Source organism: Felis catus, chromosome C2, assembly GCF_018350175.1.
Source record: "Felis catus isolate Fca126 chromosome C2, F.catus_Fca126_mat1.0, whole genome shotgun sequence".
In the NCBI taxonomy this organism is placed as follows: Eukaryota; Metazoa; Chordata; class Mammalia; order Carnivora; family Felidae; genus Felis; species Felis catus.
The window spans coordinates 2,901,200-2,920,739 of NC_058376.1; the positions used below are offsets into that span (position 1 = coordinate 2,901,200).

The window sequence follows — 19,540 nt, forward strand, 5'->3', positions numbered from 1 at the left end:
GGAATACGAATGGCCCATAAACATAAAAGCAAGAACCTATCTTAGTAAGGATATTGAAAATCACACATTAAATTGCACGCACACTGTTACGGACACCTACACCGCAGCCCTTCAAGCCACACACACCCACACACACCTGTCCACATAGCTCGTGTCCAGATGCTGTGGTCCCGAGAGGAGCGTGTTATCCAGGGTGCAGGGAAGGGCCTCGGTCCGTCTGTGCTATTTGAGACTTGCACAGGTCCAGGGTGAGCCAAAGCCCCGCCTCCAGCCTGGCCGCCTCCCGTACATGGAGGTCCTTCAGCAGGTGCGCTGGGACCCAGCCTCCGTCTGCTCAGCAGGGCCTGCCTCCCTGGCTCTGGGCCCTTCCAGCCTCAACGCAGGGTCGCCGGAGCAGGACACAGGCGACGGGGGAGAGGTAGCAGGGGACAGCAGTGGCTCCCGCTGTAGGAACAGTGTGGCTCTGGGGAGACTCACTCTGGATGGGTAAGGGTAAGGAGGGAAGGGTAAGGTGGAGAAGACCAAGGTGCGGTGTCCCCCAGCTGCTCTGGGCTCCTGGGAAGAGCCCTTGCGGGCGTCAGCTTAGAGTGGCAGGCGGGGTCTGAGGCACACCTCCCTGGTGGCCGGCACGAGCCTGGGCGCACACGTTCTGGGCCTGCCTCGGCACCACAGGCGGCCTCTGGCCTGTAAGGAAGGGGGTGGAGGGCCATTGGGTGGTCCTGTGGTGCTTTAGGGTCTTGCTGGACCCTTGGACGTGGCTTTTCTTTTTGATTTTTTTTTTGTCGTGATAAAAGATACATAAAATTTACCACCTTAACCATTTTTAAGTGCGCAGTTCAGTTGCATTAAGTAATTCCCAATGCCGGGGTGCCTGGGTGGCTCAGTCGGTTGAGCGTCCGACTTTGGCTCAGGTCATGATCTCTCAGTCCGTGAGTTCGGGCCCCATGTCGGGCTCTGTGCTGACAGCTCAGAGCCCGGAGCCTGCTTCGGATTCCGTGTCTCCCCCTCTCTCTCTCCCCTCCCCTGCTCGAGCTCTGTCTCTCTCTCTCTCTCTCAAAAATAAATAAACATTAGAAATTTTTCAAAAAACAATCATTCACATTGCTTGGCAACCTTCAGCGCCATCCATCTCCAGAACTTTCCATCTTCCCAACCAGAAACTCTGTCCCCGCGAAACACCGACTCCCAGGCCCCCTGCCACCACTGTGCCCTTTCTGCCTCTACGAATCTGACCGCATGGAATCGGTAGAATATTTGCCCTCTGGTGACTGGCCCGTGTCACTCAGCATGACCTCCCCGAAGAAAGAAAGCTTACTCTGTGCAGGTGTAGAAGTCTTTAGACACCTGTTCTAGCCTCACCCCTGTACGTGAGGGGTATGTATGTAAATGAGCCAGTACAGAAACAACTCAAGGTTGAGGCCCAGCCCTCTGGTTGCCCCGGGAAGCTGGCTTTCAGTGCGCGGAGGGTCCACGCTCTTCAGAGGTGAGGTCAGCAGGCTTAGAGGTTGTCGCCTTTGACCCGAGGGCTAAGGACACCAGCCAGGAGAGCCAACCCCCTTCAGACTAGGACTGAGTGTCAGCTGGGACCAGAGAGGGGCTCCTGGAATGGAGGCCTGAGACGGAGCACGTCCAGGGGACCCTGCCCCAGGCAGGCACCCTCAGACACACTGGACAGGTGGGGTGGGGTAGAGTGAGCTGCGTCGGCCTGAATGACCCAGCTTCACCGTCAACATTTCAAAACACGGGCTATGGGGCGTGTGGCACAGCCTCCCGAATCACCAGGAGGAAGGGGGTCCTGAGAGCCGCTGAACCCCATCCTGCAGCCCGTAGGAATCCAGCCAAGGACTTCTGTTTCTAGAACCTGAATGTCTGCCTGCTCACCCTTCCTCCCCTTCCCGCATCTGGTTTGGGGGCAGAGGGTGAGAGAGCGCCCGTCCTAGATGCCTTGCAACGGCTGGGGCTGGGGGTGCTGTGGAGTGTCCCCGGGGACCACTCTGGGGGGATGCCGGCTCAGGCCTGGGAGGGGCAGGGTCCCAGCACCGACCCTGGGGCCCAGGAGCTTGGGGGAGCACCCCGGAGGGGTGGAGGGACTGGCAAGGGGGAGGGGAGGGGAGGGGAGGCAGCCGCTGTCCGGGTTCTCTCTCTGAGTGGCTCAGCTTTAGGTGGGGGGACCCGGAGCAGGGCACTCCCAGAGGAGAGAGACGGGGAGCAGTCAAAGTCGGGGTAAATTCAGGTCAGGGGCCGGAGGCCACGGAAAAACAAGACCCGTCACTGCACACTCCTGTTTCTGGCTCACGGCCCCCATGCCCCTGCCCAGCTGCCTCACAGTCCACGTGTCTGCCCTGCTCAGCTGCGCCTCCCCCAGCCATACGCTCTGTCTCTCCCTCACCACACGGCCCCCCGGCCCCACTACCCCGCTATCCCACAGCCCCCACAGTCCTATGGCCCCAAGATCAGGTGTCCCTTGCTGCCAGCTTCTCTGGAATATCCCACTACTGAGCTTGCCCTATTATTTTAAAGTTGTCCGTCTTGGGCCTTTCCTGCACTTGGGGCTCTCCAAAGCCTCTCAGGTACGCTTCACATCAACTCGAGGGCTCTGGGACCACACACCATCGAGGGGGGACAGCGGGAGCTGGGCTGCGGGCCGGCCCCGGAGCGGACGGGCCAGCTTCCTCCCGCTGCTCAGCTGCCACTAACCAGTCCCCAGCCCCGGGATCTGGTTGGACCTTCTTCCCGGTCTGGCTGGTCCCGAGAGGCTCTGCCCACCTGCAAACTCTCTTATGTTCTGAGTAGCTGTGGCCTGAGCTGTCTTGTTTTCTCCCCGACCAAATTTTTGTCCTTTCTGGTCTCTCAGGGACCACCACGGAGACGTGAGCAGGACCGCGGGGTGCCAACGCCCCAGACTTTGTCCCGCTCCGTTCCACGTCCCGTCTCTGCACGGCTCATTAGCTGTCCCGCCGTACTGGGGAGATGTCGCTGCGGGTGCGTGGTCGGGGGACTAGCTTTCGGTCATTTTTATTAGCTGATGGCTGTGACGTCTCTGCCTCCTCGTGACGTAAGTCTGTGTGTTTTCTTTTTAAACAAACAACGCAACAACAACACCAGAAACCATGGAAACCAGGTCAGAGGGGATGAAAACACCTCTGCAGGCTATGAAAAGGCCCGAAGCAGAGCCGGCCTCCTCCTGGGCAATCAGAGGCCTCCGTGTCACCTTGGCAATGGGGGGACGAGGTGCTCCTGAGCTCTGCTGCGGTGGCCCGTGCCTGCGGGTCCCCAGGCGTGTCTGCAGGCCCTGAGGCTCCCGAAATTCTGCCCTTGGCCTCCAGGGACCACCCCCCACCCCCGGGCTGCGCCGTCCTGAGCTGTCTGGGCCAGGTGTCCAGCCTTGACCCCGGATGCCTCTCCAACAGCCACATCGCCCCCAAGCCAGCCTCCCGGGGAATGTCAGAGGAAAGCCTCATAGCACAGGAACCACGATGTCCGCGTGGAGGGGAGGACAACAAGGGGTTAAATTGGGGACGACACGGCCACTTCCATGGCGGAATTCCGGGCAGACGCTAAAACCACCGCTCTGATGGCTCCGTAACGCCTGGCAGGACGCTTCCCGGCCGCGGCTGGTGAAGAAGCCTGGCGGAACAGGGTCTCCGCACGGTTTTCATCAAAAGACTGGATGGAAAAAGATCACGCTGCCGGTAGCATGGCCAGGGTTTTCTGTTTTCATCTTTCCGGACTTGCGCATTTTCTAAATTTCCTATCGATTGTGTGCCCAGAAGACACCGCTGAACGTGCTGGGATCCATCCCGAGGCCGCACAGAGACCCGGTGTCCGGGCCTCTGTGTCACTGCCTGTCCCTCCTCCCACGGCTCACACCCGGAATGGGGGAGTCCTCTGCCACCGCCCCAGGGTCTGGGCTGGGCAAACGACTTGCGCTTCCTGTGCTGCCCAGCGGACCCCTGCTGCCCTCACCCCCTCCTTCCCCCGTGGGGAAGCCACACCCAGGATGGGTCGGCTCCACGCAAACATCCCAACCTCCTCTCCCCTCATCCTGGCTGCTTTCCCTGCCGTCACTCCTCGCCTGGCCATGCCCCAACCCTGGTTGAGCCCAGATACCCACTTACGCCACAACGGTCCTCACCCGAGCACCTCCAGGGAAAAGTCACAAGGCCACCTGTGCAATAATTTGCAGACGGGCATTTGACGATGCTGAGCGTGTCCACCCACGTGTGCCTCTCCAGCCTCGGAGCTGGCCTGGATCCCCCTCTCCGGCTTCTCCTCAGCTGCCTCCGCCGGCCTCTTGCTCTGTGTCCCCCACCTTCTCTCGGGAAGACGGAAGGAGCCCCCCGTGGGATGCCTGCCAAACCCCTCTGCCCATCACCTTATCGCCTTATCCTGTTGCCTGTCTTCTTAACGAGGCATCTGCCCTGGAGAGAAGGCACCTTGTCTGTCCCCTTCCTGCTGTGCTCACGTGCCCAATATGCGTGGCACACGGCAGGTGCTCCGTGACTCTGGGTGGACGCCTGAGGGGGGACCCCCCAGGCACCGCACGCCTCGCCACCTCCCCTCCCTCTCAGACCCGCCCCCCGCCACCCACTCGGTCGCTGCCAGCGCATCCGTCACTGTCCATGGCGCCCGGGCACACCCCTGCACAGTTCTGACCCAGAGTAGAAACTCACATCGTTTCTGAATGAGTGAACAGCCGTAAAGAAGACAGTATAGCACGCTCGATGACGGTCAGATGAGAATCACTGCTTCGAAGTCCAACATCTCCCAGCAGGGGTCCGGGAGCTCTGTGCAGCCCCTGTGGAAAGCCCAGAACGAGGGGTGCGACCACACTGTGGCTCCTGGGCCCGGTGCCTGGTTTGCACGAGGTCAGGGCACCCCAGAGGCCTCTGCTCTACAACACGGAGGAGTGGGAACTTTTCTCCCCACTTGCTTGGGACCGCCAGTAAGACAGCGGGAACTGAGGCATTTACAGGTGCGGCTTCCTTCCACCTGAGGACAGCTGGTTTATTCTGGGAACGCGACCAGGACATGTGACCGCCCCCCACCAGGTTTCTGGATGTTGCTTTTCTTAAACGAGCCCGCGATAGGTGCATTTCAGGTCCTCGCTGCTCCCTTGCCCAGTCCTGCGTCCCCTCCCACCCCAGTCTCCTTAAGACAGCTGTCTACAGAACGCCCATCAGGAGACAGACATCCAAAGGCCTGCTGGGTCCTCGGGTGTGGCACCAACCACAGCCTCGCTTTCTATCAGGCAGCCCCATTAGCCCCATTAGCCCCATGATCAGTGAGGACTCACTGGTGGGAGACAGGAATGGGAACCAGAGTCCTAGAACGTTGGATTCAAGAGCTGGTCTGCTAATAGGAGGTTTTTGCTGGTGTGTGTGTATGTGTGTAAGCCCAGTGTGTTAGAATTCTGCCCTGCCTGTCCCATGGCTCCCTCTCTGGGACCTCTCGGGACACATATCCCAGTCCCAGAGTCCCCAGGACCCAGGATTCCTCCTCTCCCAGCCTGTGGAGGGCCTCACCTGAGCACCAACGAGGCAGTCACGGACCCAGAGGAACCGTGGCATAGAAGTGATACCTTTGGAGCCGAGGTGTCCACGGAGGAGGGTGAGTGCTTTCTTCCCACCTGCTGAGCCCAAGGCCAGGGGCACTGATTCCCTGAGGCAGTGAGGGAGTGTCTATTCCTGTGTCCATGTCAAGTTCTGCAAACGTAACAGACGGCAGAAGGGACCGGGGCCAACGCTGAGGCCCGAGAATGCTGCTGGCAACCAATCTTATTTTTTGATACGTGAAATCATTGGCCTGACCCCTTAAATAAACCACATAAAACCAAACAAGACAGCCAGGAGGACAGAGAAGGACCTTGAGTATCTAGGAGGAGAGTGTCCAGGAAGAAAATCACCTCGCCTTCCTATGGCGACAAGGGGAAAGCCACCTTACAAGGGGCGCTGCTGTCCCCACCACCTTTAATCTGGAGGGAACGGGTTTAGGACACCAGCCAGGAAAGTGTGAGTATCGAAGGGACCCACTTGCTGCCAATGGGGTCTCCTGTCTCAAGACCTGAGGAGAGGAAGGTGAACTCCAGAAAGACTACCATGAGAAGTCAGGCTTAAGAAATTCCAAATGGAAAAGAAAACCGACTTCCTGATTCTCCCGAATCTGCGAAGATCTACAAAACAGACACTATCCTTGCAGACGCTGAGAGCGTTTCTTCCGTTATGGCGAGTGGGGGAGTCCTCCCATTGTTTGCTTACCTCTCCTGGAGCACACACTGTGTGTCCCCCCCCCCCCTCATGACGCACACAGAGCATGCAAGACGAGAAATCTGAAAAGAAGTCAAGGATTCTGGAAGGAATTACGGCCTCTGTGTGCCAAGGATGCAAAGAATAATCGAAGATCCTTGGAAGCAGAGACGCGTCAACGGCAAGTTCCCAGGGGTGCCAGCCAGAGTCCCACTGGGAGAGGTGGCAGCCGTTCTGGGGTCAGACTTTGCCTCTGCCCTGCCTGCATTCTCTGCAGAGCAGACTTTCCACCCAAGGGTTGGGGCGGAGGGGTGGCCACGGCCCACACGGGGCTGTTCAGAAGGCTGGAAGCTCAGGAAGGACGAGGTCTAAGGGACAAGTGCACCTGGGTCCAGGGACCTTCTCTGGGAAGGCAGCTTTGGCTCTTTCGGCGGCAGGTTTTTACTCAGCGATGACACAATGTTTCCAAACATCCAGCCAGGTGTTTGCAAACACCTATGACCTTTCAAAAGACTTGGCTAGTCCTGGGACGGGAGGGGGTGGAGGGGCCCCGGTTTGCTGGGCGTCCCTTTGGATGAGCCTGAGGAAAGTTCTGGGGTCACAGAATGAGGGGCCGCAGGTGAGTGCATGCAGATCCCCGGGTTCTTATCTCTGCATCTTGCTCTCCTAGGAGATTAGTGGGACCCCCAGAAGGGAAAACAAGCAGTTGTGAACTATTCAGCTGGAAGAAAGTAAAAATACTCCTCCAAATTCTCGGCGGATATAGCTGGGACAGATAATCAGGGCACTTCTGAAAGACTAAGGAAAATTCTAGAATTGTCGGTGTCCCCGAAAGGCCTTTCAAAACAAACTGACCCACGAAGAACCGCCCAGGGAGGGGTGATTGGGAAATATTCGGTCTGGCTGGTGGCTGTGCATCAGGAGAAGCACATCCGAGTCCTACATGGTGCCCTCACCAGTCCAGCCACCTCTCCAGGCCACGCATGGAAGCCTCTGGAAGAAGGCTGCTAAGTTCTGCATCCATCTTACTTAAGTTTTGCTCCCCACCCCCTCCTATGAAATAGTGTTTTCATTTAACACAAAGGAAAATGATTCTAGGCTAGACGTAAAATTCAAATCCCAAACCACTGCCTTCCTAATGCCTAATGTTCAAAAAATGTCATTCACCCATAGCCTCTGTCTTCCCTAGAGAACGTGTTATTTTCTGATGAGGCATAAGGGGACATGAAGTGAACAGCAATACCAACGGCAATTGTCACCCACTGCCGTTGTCATCCTGTCCGGCCTCCTCTCTAACAGGGAATAGGCTGCCGGGCACCAGTCCGGGGGGGGGGGGGGCACAGGACTGTCCCCGGCAGCTCTGGGGAAACAGGCAGCAGAGGAAAGTAACTAAGTCCACAGGACCTTCCCTGTCCACTGCCGCCAAGGAGGAAGTCCTGGCCTGAGCTGACCCCACCTGTTTCCCCCCACCCACCCCTCCACGGCCCCAGGAGCAGAGTCCTCCCCTTGTCTGAATGCAGAGCATCGGGGACTTGTCGGAGAACCATCACCACCTCACTGAAGGTGTTGCTAACTGGGCTCCCCATAGATGGTCCCAAGAGCTTGAAGACCTCAGTGGGCAGAACCCATTCCCACCGACACCTCTGGCCCTCCGAGAAACCGGCCTTCTGGGCCTTTCCACCTCTCTCCATCCCCCTGGGTGCCTTCGTCAAAGCAGAGCCCGTGGATTCCCTTACAAAGGTCCCCAAGCCTCCTCTGGTCTGTCACTAGCTGCTGACCCGCAGATCTGAGGGAGAACGGGCGGGCTGAACCACGCCACTGGCGCGCCTTGCGGGGGCGGAGGGCAAAGCCAGGACGAGAACCCGACCCATCCCACCCGGGGCTCCCTGTGCCAGAAGATGCTGCCCAGGTTTCCTGTGTTTAAGTTTCTCACTCGCTAAACAATAGATTTGTGCAGAACAAAGGTAACCGGAGTTGGGCTGCCCCCAGGTCTTGCGTGTCTGCAGCTGCCGAGCCCCAGAGGGTCCCTGGGGGTGCTGGCGCTTCTCTGGGATGCGGGGGGGGGGGGGGGGGCAATTCGGGGAGTGGGAGCTGTCGGGCTGTCACCTGGCATCCCGTGTGGCCCTATTCTGCGAGTCTGCGAGCTTTCCCGAGCCCCACCTGCTACTTCTCCTAATAGAGGTGCCAAGTCCGAGGACCTTCGACAGAAATTGGGGCCCTGTACCCCGATAACGGGGACCCCCGGACTACGGGTCCAAAGAGGACGCAGCAACCGCGGTGCTGCACTTCCGGGGGGTTGGGAAATGCCCCAGAACCAAGCCTTTGGGAAGAGCGCGATAAGTGGGGGCGCCGCGCCAGGGCGGCTGCGCGCGCTAGCAGGCGGAGAACTGCACCCCGGGACTGGAGGCCGAGCCGCCTGCAGCGCCCGAGGCGCCCGGTAGGGGGCGCGCGCCGGCGGGAACGCGAGCGCGGGCGGGACGGCGGGCCTCGGCGGGCCTCGGGCGGCCGGCGCCCCTGACGTCACCGCCCCGCGGTCGCCAGGGCGACGGCCCCATCAGCGCGCGCGTCAGAGCCGCCAGTCTCTTGGCAACCGCCCGATCTCCCGCTCTCCCTTCGCCTGGCGCTCGGCCGCGCGTCGCTCTGGCGTCAAAGCGACGTCAATGGGGATGTATCAATCCGGCGGCGGCGGCGGCGGGGGCGGGGCCGGCGGGGCGGGGCGGGGCCGGCGCGGCAGGGCCGGGGGCGGGCCGGAGGCGGGGCCGGGGCGGGGCCGGGGCGGAGCCCGCGGCGGGCGGCGCGTGCGGCCCGAGCGCGCCGCGCGGCCTCAGAGCTGACATGCGGCGCGGCCCGGGCGGCGGCGACGGCGGCGGCCCGAGAAGCAGGCGCTCGAGAAGCAGGCGCCCGAGCAGCGCGAGCGACCGAGCGGGCGGCGGGGGCCGCGGGGAGAGCGGCGGCCCGGCCTCGGCACTCGGAGGGCGGCGGAGGTGAGGCGGCGGCGAGGCCGGGGTGGCCGCCGCCGGGCTCGCGGCGGCCGGGCCGGGGCTCCGGAGCTCCCGGGCTCCGGTTTCCGACTGCCGCTCCGGGCTCCGGGGCCCGAAGGCGCGCGCGTGGGGGTCTCGGAGCGGGACGCCGCTCGCCCCGCCGCCGCCGGGCTCCCCTTTGTTGTGGGGCGGGCGGCGTGGGAGCGGGTCCACCGGCCCCACGGAACTGGGGCTCCGGGGGTTGGGTTGGAGCGGACCGCGGGCGGCGGGGTGGGAGCGCGTCCCGGCGCCCTGCGGGGCTGGGGGTCCGGGGATCGGCATGCAGCCGGCCGCAGGCGGCGTGGGAGCGGGTTACACACCCTGCCGGACTGGGGGCCCGGGGTCGGTGTAGAGCGGATCCCGGGCGGCGGGGTGGGAGCCGGGCCCCGCGCCCCGCTGGGCTGCAGGTCGGGGGTCGGGATGGAGCGGGCGGCGGGGGAACGGGTTATACACCCCGCGGGGCTGAAGGGATCTGGGGGTCGGGATGGAGTGTCCCCAGGGCGGCGGGTGGGAGCGGGTCCAGGCGCCCTGCGGGGCTGGGGGGTCGGGGGTCGGGATGGAGCAGAGGACCGGCAGGGGGCGGTGAGGGTGGGAGCGGGCCCACGCGCCCCGCGGGGGTCGGGATGGAGTCGACCGCGGATCGCAGGGTGGAGGGGGTCCACACGCCCGAAGGGCTGGGGGTCTTGGGAGCCGGAGTGTCGGGAGCGGGCGTGGGAGCGGGCGTGGGAGCGGGCAAGCGCCCGGCGAGGTGAGGTGTTTAGAAAGGAGCAGAGTGAGGGGGCGGCGGGGAGCGCGAGCCGCCGTCCCCCCCCCCCCCCCCCCCCCCCCCCCCGCCCCGGGTCGGGTCAGGCAGGTCCGGTGTTGAGTGCGCTCCCGGGTGGCCCGCAGGTGCGCCCCGGAGCCATGGTGATCATGTCGGAGTTGAGTGCGGCCCCCGCGGGCTCCGGCCAGAGCCAGCAGAAGCCCCTCCGGGTGGGCTTCTACGACGTCGAGAGGACCCTGGGCAAGGGCAATTTCGCCGTAGTGAAGCTGGCCCGGCATCGAGTCACCAAAACCCAGGTGTGTGCCAGACCTGGCCTGTGAGGACCCTCCCTGGGGGCGGCCGGGTGGTTTCCCTGTCCTCAGCGTTCATCGTGCAATGTCTCAGTGCTGACAGTTCTCAGTTCCACGAGGAGAAAATGCTTTATGTTATGATTCTGAATAATTTCGACAAATATTAGGGGACAGCAGAGAGGGTAATGACCGGATGACCCAGGAGTGTGGGGCTCTGGGATCCAGGCCGAGGCCCTGTAAAGTGAGCTAGAAGACATTTAAGATACTTCCTTAACTTTAAGTACCATTAATGGTGACTTGTTTCCCCCCCCCCCAACTTTTTGTGACCTTTGGGGACATAAAGTGTTACAGAAATTAAGCTGCAAAAAACAAAATGTGTCAATGAAAGGCGTTTGTTTGGGGACAAAAATATCCTTTCTTTTAAACTGTAGGTTGCAATAAAAATAATCGATAAAACTCGATTAGACTCCAGTAATTTGGAGAAAATATATCGTGAGGTTCAGATCATGAAGCTTCTGAATCATCCTCACATCATAAAGCTTTATCAGGTAAGGACTCAAGTTTGCCTTTTGCTGTTACTTCTGGCAAGTGTATTTATTACCTTTTATTTTCAACAATAAGTCTGCGATTCTGAATTTTGCCCCTCTCTTTGGGTGTGTGTGGGAGGCAGGGGGTTGGCTGTGTAAGGTAAATAGGTTGATTTTTGGAAGCTCTTCAGATGCGTTTCAATTATTTTCTTGCTTTTGGATCATAATTGAGATTTGCCTCATTAAAATTTTATTTCGTATTGTCATTCGCTCCAGTTTTAAATGCGTAGAGGTCGGTTGTTAGACTCACTTTCCTAAGAAAACAAACAACCAGACGTAGGTATTGTCTCATGTCAAGCATTTAGCATAGGACAGATTTTAGTGGAAGGAGACGCTTCCCCCTTTGCAGATGATTATTCAACTTTAAAACCGGCTGCGTTTACCAGTTTCCGTGAACTCTTTGCAAAGGCAGTGGTAAAGGCATTTGTCTTCCCGTTTCAACTCTTCCGTCAAAAACGGAGAGATGAAAATACTTTTGCCGTGGTGAGAACAGAGAACTTGTCATTGAATCCGCGTTAAGAACATGCCTCGCCCTGTCCGTCTGTCGGTTTGTTTTGTGACTTTATTGTCGTTACCGTGTTTTAACTAATAAATCATATCTTTGGAATATTACAAGCGCTGATTTAATGAGCGCAGTAAAGCAACTCTTACCCGACCACTTCTGCAGATGAGATGCCGGCTGCTACGTTTTTTGCAAATGCTCGGTATTTCATCCAGCTGTGCCGGGTGTAAGTTCCTTCTGGGGATTCTCGGGAAGCCTCCCGAATCTGAGAGGAACACGGGACGGTGCGGGTGTGTGTGTGCCCACGGCGAGGCTCGGCGGGCAGCGTGGCAGGAGAGGGCGTTAGAAGAGAAAACTGTCCCACGGAAGTAGTGTCACCGGGCTTGTGTTCCCCTGAATGACAGTTCACTTAGAGTCACTGAGTGCAGTCATCAGCCCTCCACCATACGCTCGGGTTTGTGTTTTGTTTCTGTGTCATTTTTAGTTGTGCTGCTTTGATAAGAAGTTTCCTCCGCGGCCGCTGATGTCAGTGCCTGAGAAATGTGCCTGGCCTGTTTCCGCAGGAGTGGCCCGAGCCCTGTTTTTGACTTTGCTGGAGGGATGAGCCAGAGTGTACCTTCCTGGTCTTCCTGTCCCTCTGCTGGCCCATTGTGTGGAGCAGCCCAGTTAGACAGCACATCGCCCCCAGCATCAGAGTGAGAGGTCCTTTCGCGGAGTGAAACCTCTCGGTGCTGTCTGGGTCGCTTTAACTGTTCGGACGTGATAGGGACAGCAATGCATGTCATTCCTCGGGGTTTTACGCTGGTGTCTAACTCTCATCCAGCTGGCCCAGGCCCCAGAACCTTGCTGAGACACTACACTCTTGCCTGGAGGTTTCCCAACAGCCCAAACACGTTTACTCTTAATTCTTTCTCCGGCTCTCTTTTGAACTGAGGAGAGGGACGAACCTCGGCCTTCCTGCTCAGGCCTCTACCGCACACGTGGAGGGCCAGGACACTTCAGGACATTGGAGATTCTTGGTCACACACACTGTGTTTGCTGTCTTGTTAGATTTACGGCTTAAACCAGTTGCCTTTGAAGTGTCTTTTTTACGGAAAAACTGTATTTCGAACCCTAAAGAAATCTGTTCCTGTGAGCACATATTGTCTCTGTGTCTCCCTTTGAAATCTTGTAAAACGCCTGGGAAGGAGTTGGATTTCCTTCTTTTAGGACCAAAGATGTGAAATTTACCTTGTTTCTTAGCTAGCTGTATTTTCAACTCTTTTTTAAAATTGTTTGCACAGTGAAGTAAAATTCTCGACCCGTAAGTGAGCCTGCAGGGCGTGTTTGACCTCGGCTGTTGCTACTGACACATGCTGAGGGGTTTGCCGTATAAAGAGCAGTCTGTCGTAGCTTAACCTGGCAGAACCCGCTTCTCAGCGCCCAGTTTATCATGTCAATAACGCAAGGGGGAGGGGGTGTTCGTTATCTGTTACTCGGCTTTGTGCTGGCCTGAATCATCTGTTGCCTGCTAGGCTTCTAGAAGAAAGCCCTAGCGGTGCATGCTGCGGGTGTCAGACCTCTGAGGCCTCACAGAGCCGGCCGGTGGGTGAGGCAGTTGCGTTAACACGGTGATACAGGAAGGTTCTAGTGCATTCGGATAGACAGGTTAGTGAGGAATTCACCTCTGATGTTTTAAATTCTTTTCCTGAATAGGAACCCCCGTATCTCTTTCTTTAACACAGAAGTGTTTATTTTCTTTCCTTTTTAAAGATAATGGATACACTCATCCTTGGGGAAGTTAAAAATTTACTGGGGTTCGAGTAGATTATTTATACCGTTGGCATGTTCTCTTCCCGTGTGGTTAAACGTTAGGTCTTTGTGTTTTTAGGTTATGGAGACAAAGGATATGCTTTACATTGTCACCGAATTCGCGAAAAATGGAGAAATGTTTGGTAAGTCACGCCTGTGTCTAACATCTGTTGAAAGCGGAGGGTTTAGCTGGTCAGGCATCCGCCCTCCGGCGTCTGGGTCTGCCCGTCTTTAAGTCGTACGGCTTTCCTCACTCGCGCTCCAGACGATGGCCAGACTTCTGGACGTTAGGGCTGGAGCTTCGGCTTGTCACTCCTCAGATTATCTGACCTCCAACGGGCACCTCAGCGAGAACGAGGCACGGAAGAAATTCTGGCAGATTCTGTCCGCCGTGGAGTACTGCCACAGCCACCACATCGTCCACCGGGACCTGAAGACCGAGAACCTGCTGCTGGACGGCAGCATGGACATCAAGCTGGCAGGCAAGGGGCCCTCCGGGGCTGGGGGGCGGGGGGTGGCCCCCGAGCCCGGGAAGCGCGGTCTCCTAAGGGCCCACGAGGCCCCCGCTGTGGGCGCGCGCGCCTTTGTGTCCGTGGCCCTGCCGCTTCCGCCGTGACCTCACCGTCCGTTTTCCTGTCCTTCAGATTTTGGATTTGGGAATTTCTACAAGTCGGGAGAGCCCCTGTCCACGTGGTGTGGGAGCCCCCCGTACGCGGCCCCGGAAGTCTTTGAGGGGAAGGAGTACGAAGGCCCCCAGCTGGACATCTGGGTAGGAGCCAGGAGCCCGCGTGGGCGGCGCGCGTCAGACGCCAGGGCCCCGGCCGCGGGTGTGCGGGCGCTGACCCCAGGCCGTCCGTGTGGTCTTTGCAGAGCCTCGGCGTCGTGCTGTACGTGCTGGTGTGCGGGTCGCTCCCCTTCGACGGACCCAACCTGCCGGCGCTGCGGCAGCGGGTGCTGGAGGGCCGCTTCCGTATCCCGTTCTTTATGTCTCAAGGTGGGCGACCCGGGACGAGGGGTTTGCACAGGGGGCGGGGGTTTGGTTCCCGAAACGCCTGCCCGACGGTGTCTGGGTGTGCCGTCAGGTCCGTGAGTCAGCGCCGCGTTACCGCGGGCTGTTTCCCTGCCGCCTGCGACACAAGCCCAGCCCACTGGGTGTTTCCTCAGTGCCCTACTTGTGGGGCGGGGGGGGGGGTGGGGGGGCTCGGCTCTGCGGTCCCCCCGAGAGGGCCTAGTCTCTGGGATGCCGGCCGGCCTGGTCCTCGGTCTGGGGCAGGTCGGCAGGACCCCGTCCCCTCGATTGCTGGCTCTCCTGGCGGCAGGTCCTGAGCGGCAGCCCGGGGCCACCGCCCCCGGTCTCAGCGTCCTTTAGGACGGTCACTCGTGTGTCGCGCTCAGGAGGGGACCCTGGTCCCCAGCGGGGCGGTGGTGGGAGCACCCAGGGGGGCCGCCCGGGCTCAGCGGGCCTCCCTCACCCCCCAGACTGTGAGACGCTGATCCGCCGCATGCTGGTGGTGGACCCCAGCAAGCGCATCACCATCGCCCAGATCCGGCAGCACAGGTGGATGCAGGCCGAGCCCCCGGTGCCGCGGCAGGCCTGCACGGCCTTCTCTGCGCTCAGCTACAACGCCAGCCCGGGCCGCTACGACGAGCAGGTGTTGGGGATCATGCACACCCTGGGCATCGACCGGCAGAGGACCGTGGAGGTGAGGGCCACCGCCTGGCCTCGCGCGGGCTTGGACGGGAGAGGCGCTCACTCCGAGGAAACGCAGGCGCTCGCCAGTCGAGTTAAAACGGGAACATGGGCTAATTTAAGGGCCAGCTGTCCACTCCTCTAAAGGATATTCTCGGCCACCCAGGAATAACCCTGGGAACAGGCCTGTCAGGGAGCCTCAGCCGCTCGGGAAGCGTCGGAGGCACCGCCCGCCGCGGAGCCCTGTCGCCCCGCTCTTCCCCGTGCTGGCCCCGCTCTGACCCCGCTTCCCTCTGTCTCCTGCAGTCACTGCAGAACAGCAGCTACAACCACTTTGCTGCCATTTATTACCTCCTCCTCGAGCGGCTGAAGGAGCATCGGCACACACAGCCGTCGGCGCGGCCCGGCCTGGCCCGGCAGCAGAGGCCGCGCAGCTCGGATCTCGGCGGCTTTGAGGTGGGGGGGAGCCTCCTTCCCGAGCTCTGCCCAGACTGTGCACCCCCACGCCCGCCAGTTACGGTCCCTCACCCAGACGGGCCCGGGACTGAGACGCCCGCTGAGCCCGCCGGCCCCCGGGTGCCGTCTCCTGCCCATGCGGCATGGGGGCTGGGGGGGATGGTTCCTGTGGGAGCCACGAACCAGAGGCTACATGGAGGAGAGGGGGTGCCGGCCGCTCCGCTGCGGGTCAGGCACTACCCTGCAGCCACTTGTTCCTTAACTGTCCCCGGTCTGGCCTCCTGACACCTTCCCCTGGTCACCCTGGGCGGCATGGCCTTGGAGAGGAAGGTGCATATGTCCTGAGCCCAGGCAGGTGGTGACTGACCTGTCAGCCCCGCGGCAAAGCCAGTGGGGCCTTCCTAGTGACGCTGTTTGCGGTTGTCCCCAAAGCTACCTCCCTGCTGACGTCTGTCCTCTGCCTGCCCGCAGGTGCCTCAGGAAGGCCTGTCTGGTGACTCTTTCCAGCCCTCCCTGCTGTGCCCACAGCCCCAGGCCTTCGGGCAGTCTGTCTTGCAGGCAGACACGGACTGTGACCCCCTCAGCTCACTCCAGGTGTGTGATCTACACTGGGCAGCCGTCGCGTGGGAGGGGCTCTCCCAGCCGTGGTGACGACCCCCACCCGCGTCCCATGGAGCCCCAGGAGTTACGGGTCTGTGTCTGTCCCCCCAGCCCTTGCTCTTCCCCCTGGACGCCAACTGCAACGGAGTGTTCCGGAATCGCCCCATCTCCCCGAGCGGCCTGCTAGACGCGAGCATCAGTGAGGAGGTCAGGCAGGGCCAGGGCCTGGAGGAGGAGCGGGAGCCGCAGGAGCCCCTGTCCGGCGGCACAGGCCGGAGGCACACGCTGGCCGAGGTCTCCACCTGCTTCTCCCCGAGTGCCCCTCCGTGTAAGTGCCCGGTGGGGCAGGAACGCGGCCCGGGGCACCGGCCAGGGGGCGGGCGTGCGGTGGAGACTCTGACCGGCCGATGGAGAGTGCACCTTATTGGCTGGTGGGCGTCTGATTGCCCTCGTCCGGATTTGCCTTTTGCTCTAACCCCGAGGCCACGCAGATCCTACTTCGAGACTGCACGTGGTCCTTCGGTGGCAGGACAGCTCGGGGTTTAGCTGCCCCCGGGGGCCGGAAGGGCCGGTTCGCAGCCCAGGCCCCCGTGTGTCCTTGTCTGAGCCCCACCGGTCAGCTACGGCGGCAGCCGCACCCTCAAGGTGTCCGGCCACCATCATGGCTCCCAGACGCCTCTGACAGCCTCTGGCCGTCATAGACTCCTGCCCCGTGTTGAGGGTAGGCACAGGGAGGCCAGTACCGCCGTCTGCCCCTGTCAGCTGGCCCCACGGGCTGTCCCAAGACCCAGGGGCTGTGCACCAGGCACGGAGAAAGTGTCCGTGCCTGTTCTTTCCTCTGACTTCCGGTGAAAACTTGGGTGCTGGTGGGTTGCTTCTGGCCTTGGGGAGCGTCAGGCCCCTCAGGAGCGCGTGCTTCTTCTGCAGGTATCGTCGTCTCCTCCTCCGCCGCGAGCCCTTCGGAGGGCACCAGTTCCGACAGCTGCTTGACCTTCTCGGCCGGCAACGGCCCAGCGGGGCTCAGTGGACGCCTGGCCGCCCAGGGGCTGGTGGGCACCTGTTCCCCTCTCAGACTGGCCTCACCGCTCCTGGGGGCCCAGTCTGCCACCCCGGTGCTGCAGGCTCAGGGGGCCCCAGGAGGGGTCACTCTGCTCCCCATCAGCTTCCAGGAAGGCCGGAGGGCGTCGGACACCTCGCTCACTCAAGGTGACTAACCTTTCCTGCTCCCCTTCCACCCGTCCCAGAAGGTGCTGTGTGTGCCCCTGGGAGGGTGTCACCCTGTCCCGGTGCAGATGGCGTGCCCCGAGTCTCTGGCCGGGGAGCTCTAGATGTCCCCGTCTTCTGGGACGAACTCACAGGGTCTCCTAGTGGCCGGTCCTAAAAGCCCAGGAGACACTTGGATGCCAGGCCGCAGCGCCTCACCTGGAGGAGGGGACAGGTCAGGGAGGGACCCTCCTCAGAGGCAGCCCCCACCTGCCTGCCTGGGCTCCCTCCCTCAGCCCACCGCCCCGCTCGTGCCTCCGTCCACAGAGGACCCCTGCCCAGACTCGTTTGGGGTTGGAGCTGCTGCCCCAAATCAAACTCTGAAGAAAAGAGGACTTAGCCCCGGGAGGGGTCATCCGATCGGATGACCAGAGAGTGCCCTTAACCCCCACGGGAAAGCAATCCGTTCATGCCTTCACGTTTGCATGGGGTCCCTCCCTGCTCACGCCGGCCCGGGGTCTGCGGGCCACCCACGGACCGGCTTGATTTTGCACCCCCCAGGGCTGAAAGCCTTCCGGCAGCAGCTGAGGAAGAGCACGAGGGCCAAAGGGCTCCTGGGCCTGAACAAGATCAAGGGGCTGGCTCGCCAGGTGTGCCCGCCCTCCTCCTCCAGCCGGGCCACGAGGGGCGGCCTGAGCGCCTTCCAGCTGCCCGCGCCGAGCCCGGGCCCGCACGGCGGCGGGGCCGGCAGCCGGGAGGGCCGGAGCCTGCTGGAAGAGGTCCTACACCAGCAGAGGTACGCCCCCCGCCTCGCTCCCGTGACCGCCCCCGGGGAGGGCTCGAGGACGTCTGGGTTTCTGGAGTAACCTTATCTCCGGAGCTCCTCGCCCTCTCCGTGGAATCAGACGCGTGCACCTGCCGGCCCCTAGTGTGGGGGGATCCGCCGGTGGGGCTTCGTTCCGGCGGATGGGGGCGGAGGGGGGGGAGCAGTCGGCCTTCCTCACTTTGAGGCCCGCCCGTGAGTGGGGGGCGGGGGGGGGCAGCGAATAAGAACGTCGCGTCTGGTTGGCATCTCTGAGCTGCCGCAGAAGCAAGACGGAGAATGGAAATGTCAGGAATTGCTCAGGGATTAGTCACGCACAGCCTCGCGTGTGGGGAGCAGCCCCAGCCGGCGGCTGACCCGCCCCCTCCCTCCCTCCAGGTTGCTCCAGCTCCAGCACCACCCAGCGGGCCCGCCCGGCTGCCAGCAGGCCCCCCAGCCGCCCCCGGCCCCGCTGGTCCTCGCCCCGTGCGACGGCACGCTCCTTGTGTCGGGACTCCAGAAGGAGCTGGGGCTGGCGCCCGGCCCGCTGCTGCCGCCCCACTTCCTGCAGGCGGGGGGCTCCCCGGTGGCGGCGGCGGCCCAGCTGCTGGACACCCACCTGCACATCGGCAGCGCCACAGCCCCGCTGCCCGCCGCCACGCTGCCCCCGAGCTTTGTGGCCGCGGGGCTGCCGCAGGCGGACTGTGAGATAGAGGACCTGACCTCGGGCCGGCTGGGCACCTTCGTGCTGGTGCAGTGAGGACCCCCCCGCCTGCGGCTCGGGCCGGCCGGCCCTTCGAAGCAATAATTTCAGAGTATGTGAAGACGTTTCCGGACTCGAAGCCAATAAGTTTCTAGAAGCGAAACAAGCAATACGTTTGGTGTTTTGGCTTTTTACTTTCTTCTCGGTTTTACTTTTTCCCTTGCACTGAGCAAATGCAACTCTGAGCAGGGCCTGGAAACTTTCTGAAGAAAAATAATAATTGAGGGGCGTGCCAGGGTGGGCGGACGGGAAGGGGAAGGAGGGCGGCGGGGCGAGAGGCGACAGGGCTTGGCTGGACTGGCCAGCGCCACTGCGGTCGGGGCGGCGGGAGGGGGCCACGGGGGCCACGCGGGGCTTGCCTCGGGAGAGACCGTGGCGTGGGCCGCGTGTCCATCCGCGTGCGTGCGTGTGTGTTTGGTAGCCTTTTTTGTTTGTTTTGGTGAACGATTCTCCACTCCCCGAAACATTTACGCTTCAAAACGAGGACTGTGAACTTTCTACTTTTATGTATCAGTTTTTTCAAAAAGGCTCTGTTGGCCGGCCCAGGAGAAAATAATCTACAAATTCCTGGAATTCTCTACCCTGAAATCAGAACCCCAAGGACGGTGTTTTCTTATTTTAGATGAGAACTTTTATCAACTGCTCGAGGTCGGTTTCCAGGATCCTTCAGAGGAGCCGTAGGAAGAGCCTAGAAGCCGTGGGTGACTGAGGTTGGGGCTCCGGCCCGGATCACGTGGCTTCAGTCCCCCACGTGCCCCGGAGGGCCCCGGAGAGGTTTCTTCCTGCTGCCCATCTTATTTCCGCTGCTAATTTAAGTTTTTATGCATT

At 61.1% G+C, this 19,540-nt stretch overlaps 1 protein-coding gene across 1 annotated transcript; it reads left to right on the forward strand.

Moving 5' to 3' along the window:
• Positions 1-9,096: 9,096 nt before the first annotated feature.
• Positions 9,097-18,846, forward strand: SIK1 (salt inducible kinase 1). The gene is made up of 14 exons (XM_023238671.2): positions 9,097-9,229; positions 10,154-10,324; positions 10,750-10,866; positions 13,278-13,341; positions 13,519-13,680; positions 13,843-13,967; positions 14,069-14,192; positions 14,678-14,901; positions 15,195-15,344; positions 15,816-15,938; positions 16,056-16,272; positions 16,872-17,150; positions 17,709-17,943; positions 18,349-18,846. The coding sequence occupies exons 2-14, from the start codon at positions 10,169-10,171 to the stop codon at positions 18,707-18,709; spliced, it is 2,337 nt and encodes a 778-aa protein (XP_023094439.2). The 5' UTR covers positions 9,097-9,229; positions 10,154-10,168; the 3' UTR covers positions 18,710-18,846.
• The last annotated feature ends 694 nt before the right edge of the window (positions 18,847-19,540 follow it).

Bases quoted from the DNA above. Each gene is read 5' to 3' on its own strand.
- SIK1 (XM_023238671.2), top strand. From the start codon at position 10,169: ATGGTGATCATGTCGGAGTTGAGTGCGGCCCCCGCGGGCTCCGGCCAG. The intron at 14,193-14,677 runs GTGGGCGACCCG...CTCACCCCCCAG, and splicing joins CCCGTTCTTTATGTCTCAAG to ACTGTGAGACGCTGATCCGC. The intron at 16,273-16,871 runs GTAAGTGCCCGG...CTTCTTCTGCAG, and splicing joins CTCCCCGAGTGCCCCTCCGT to GTATCGTCGTCTCCTCCTCC.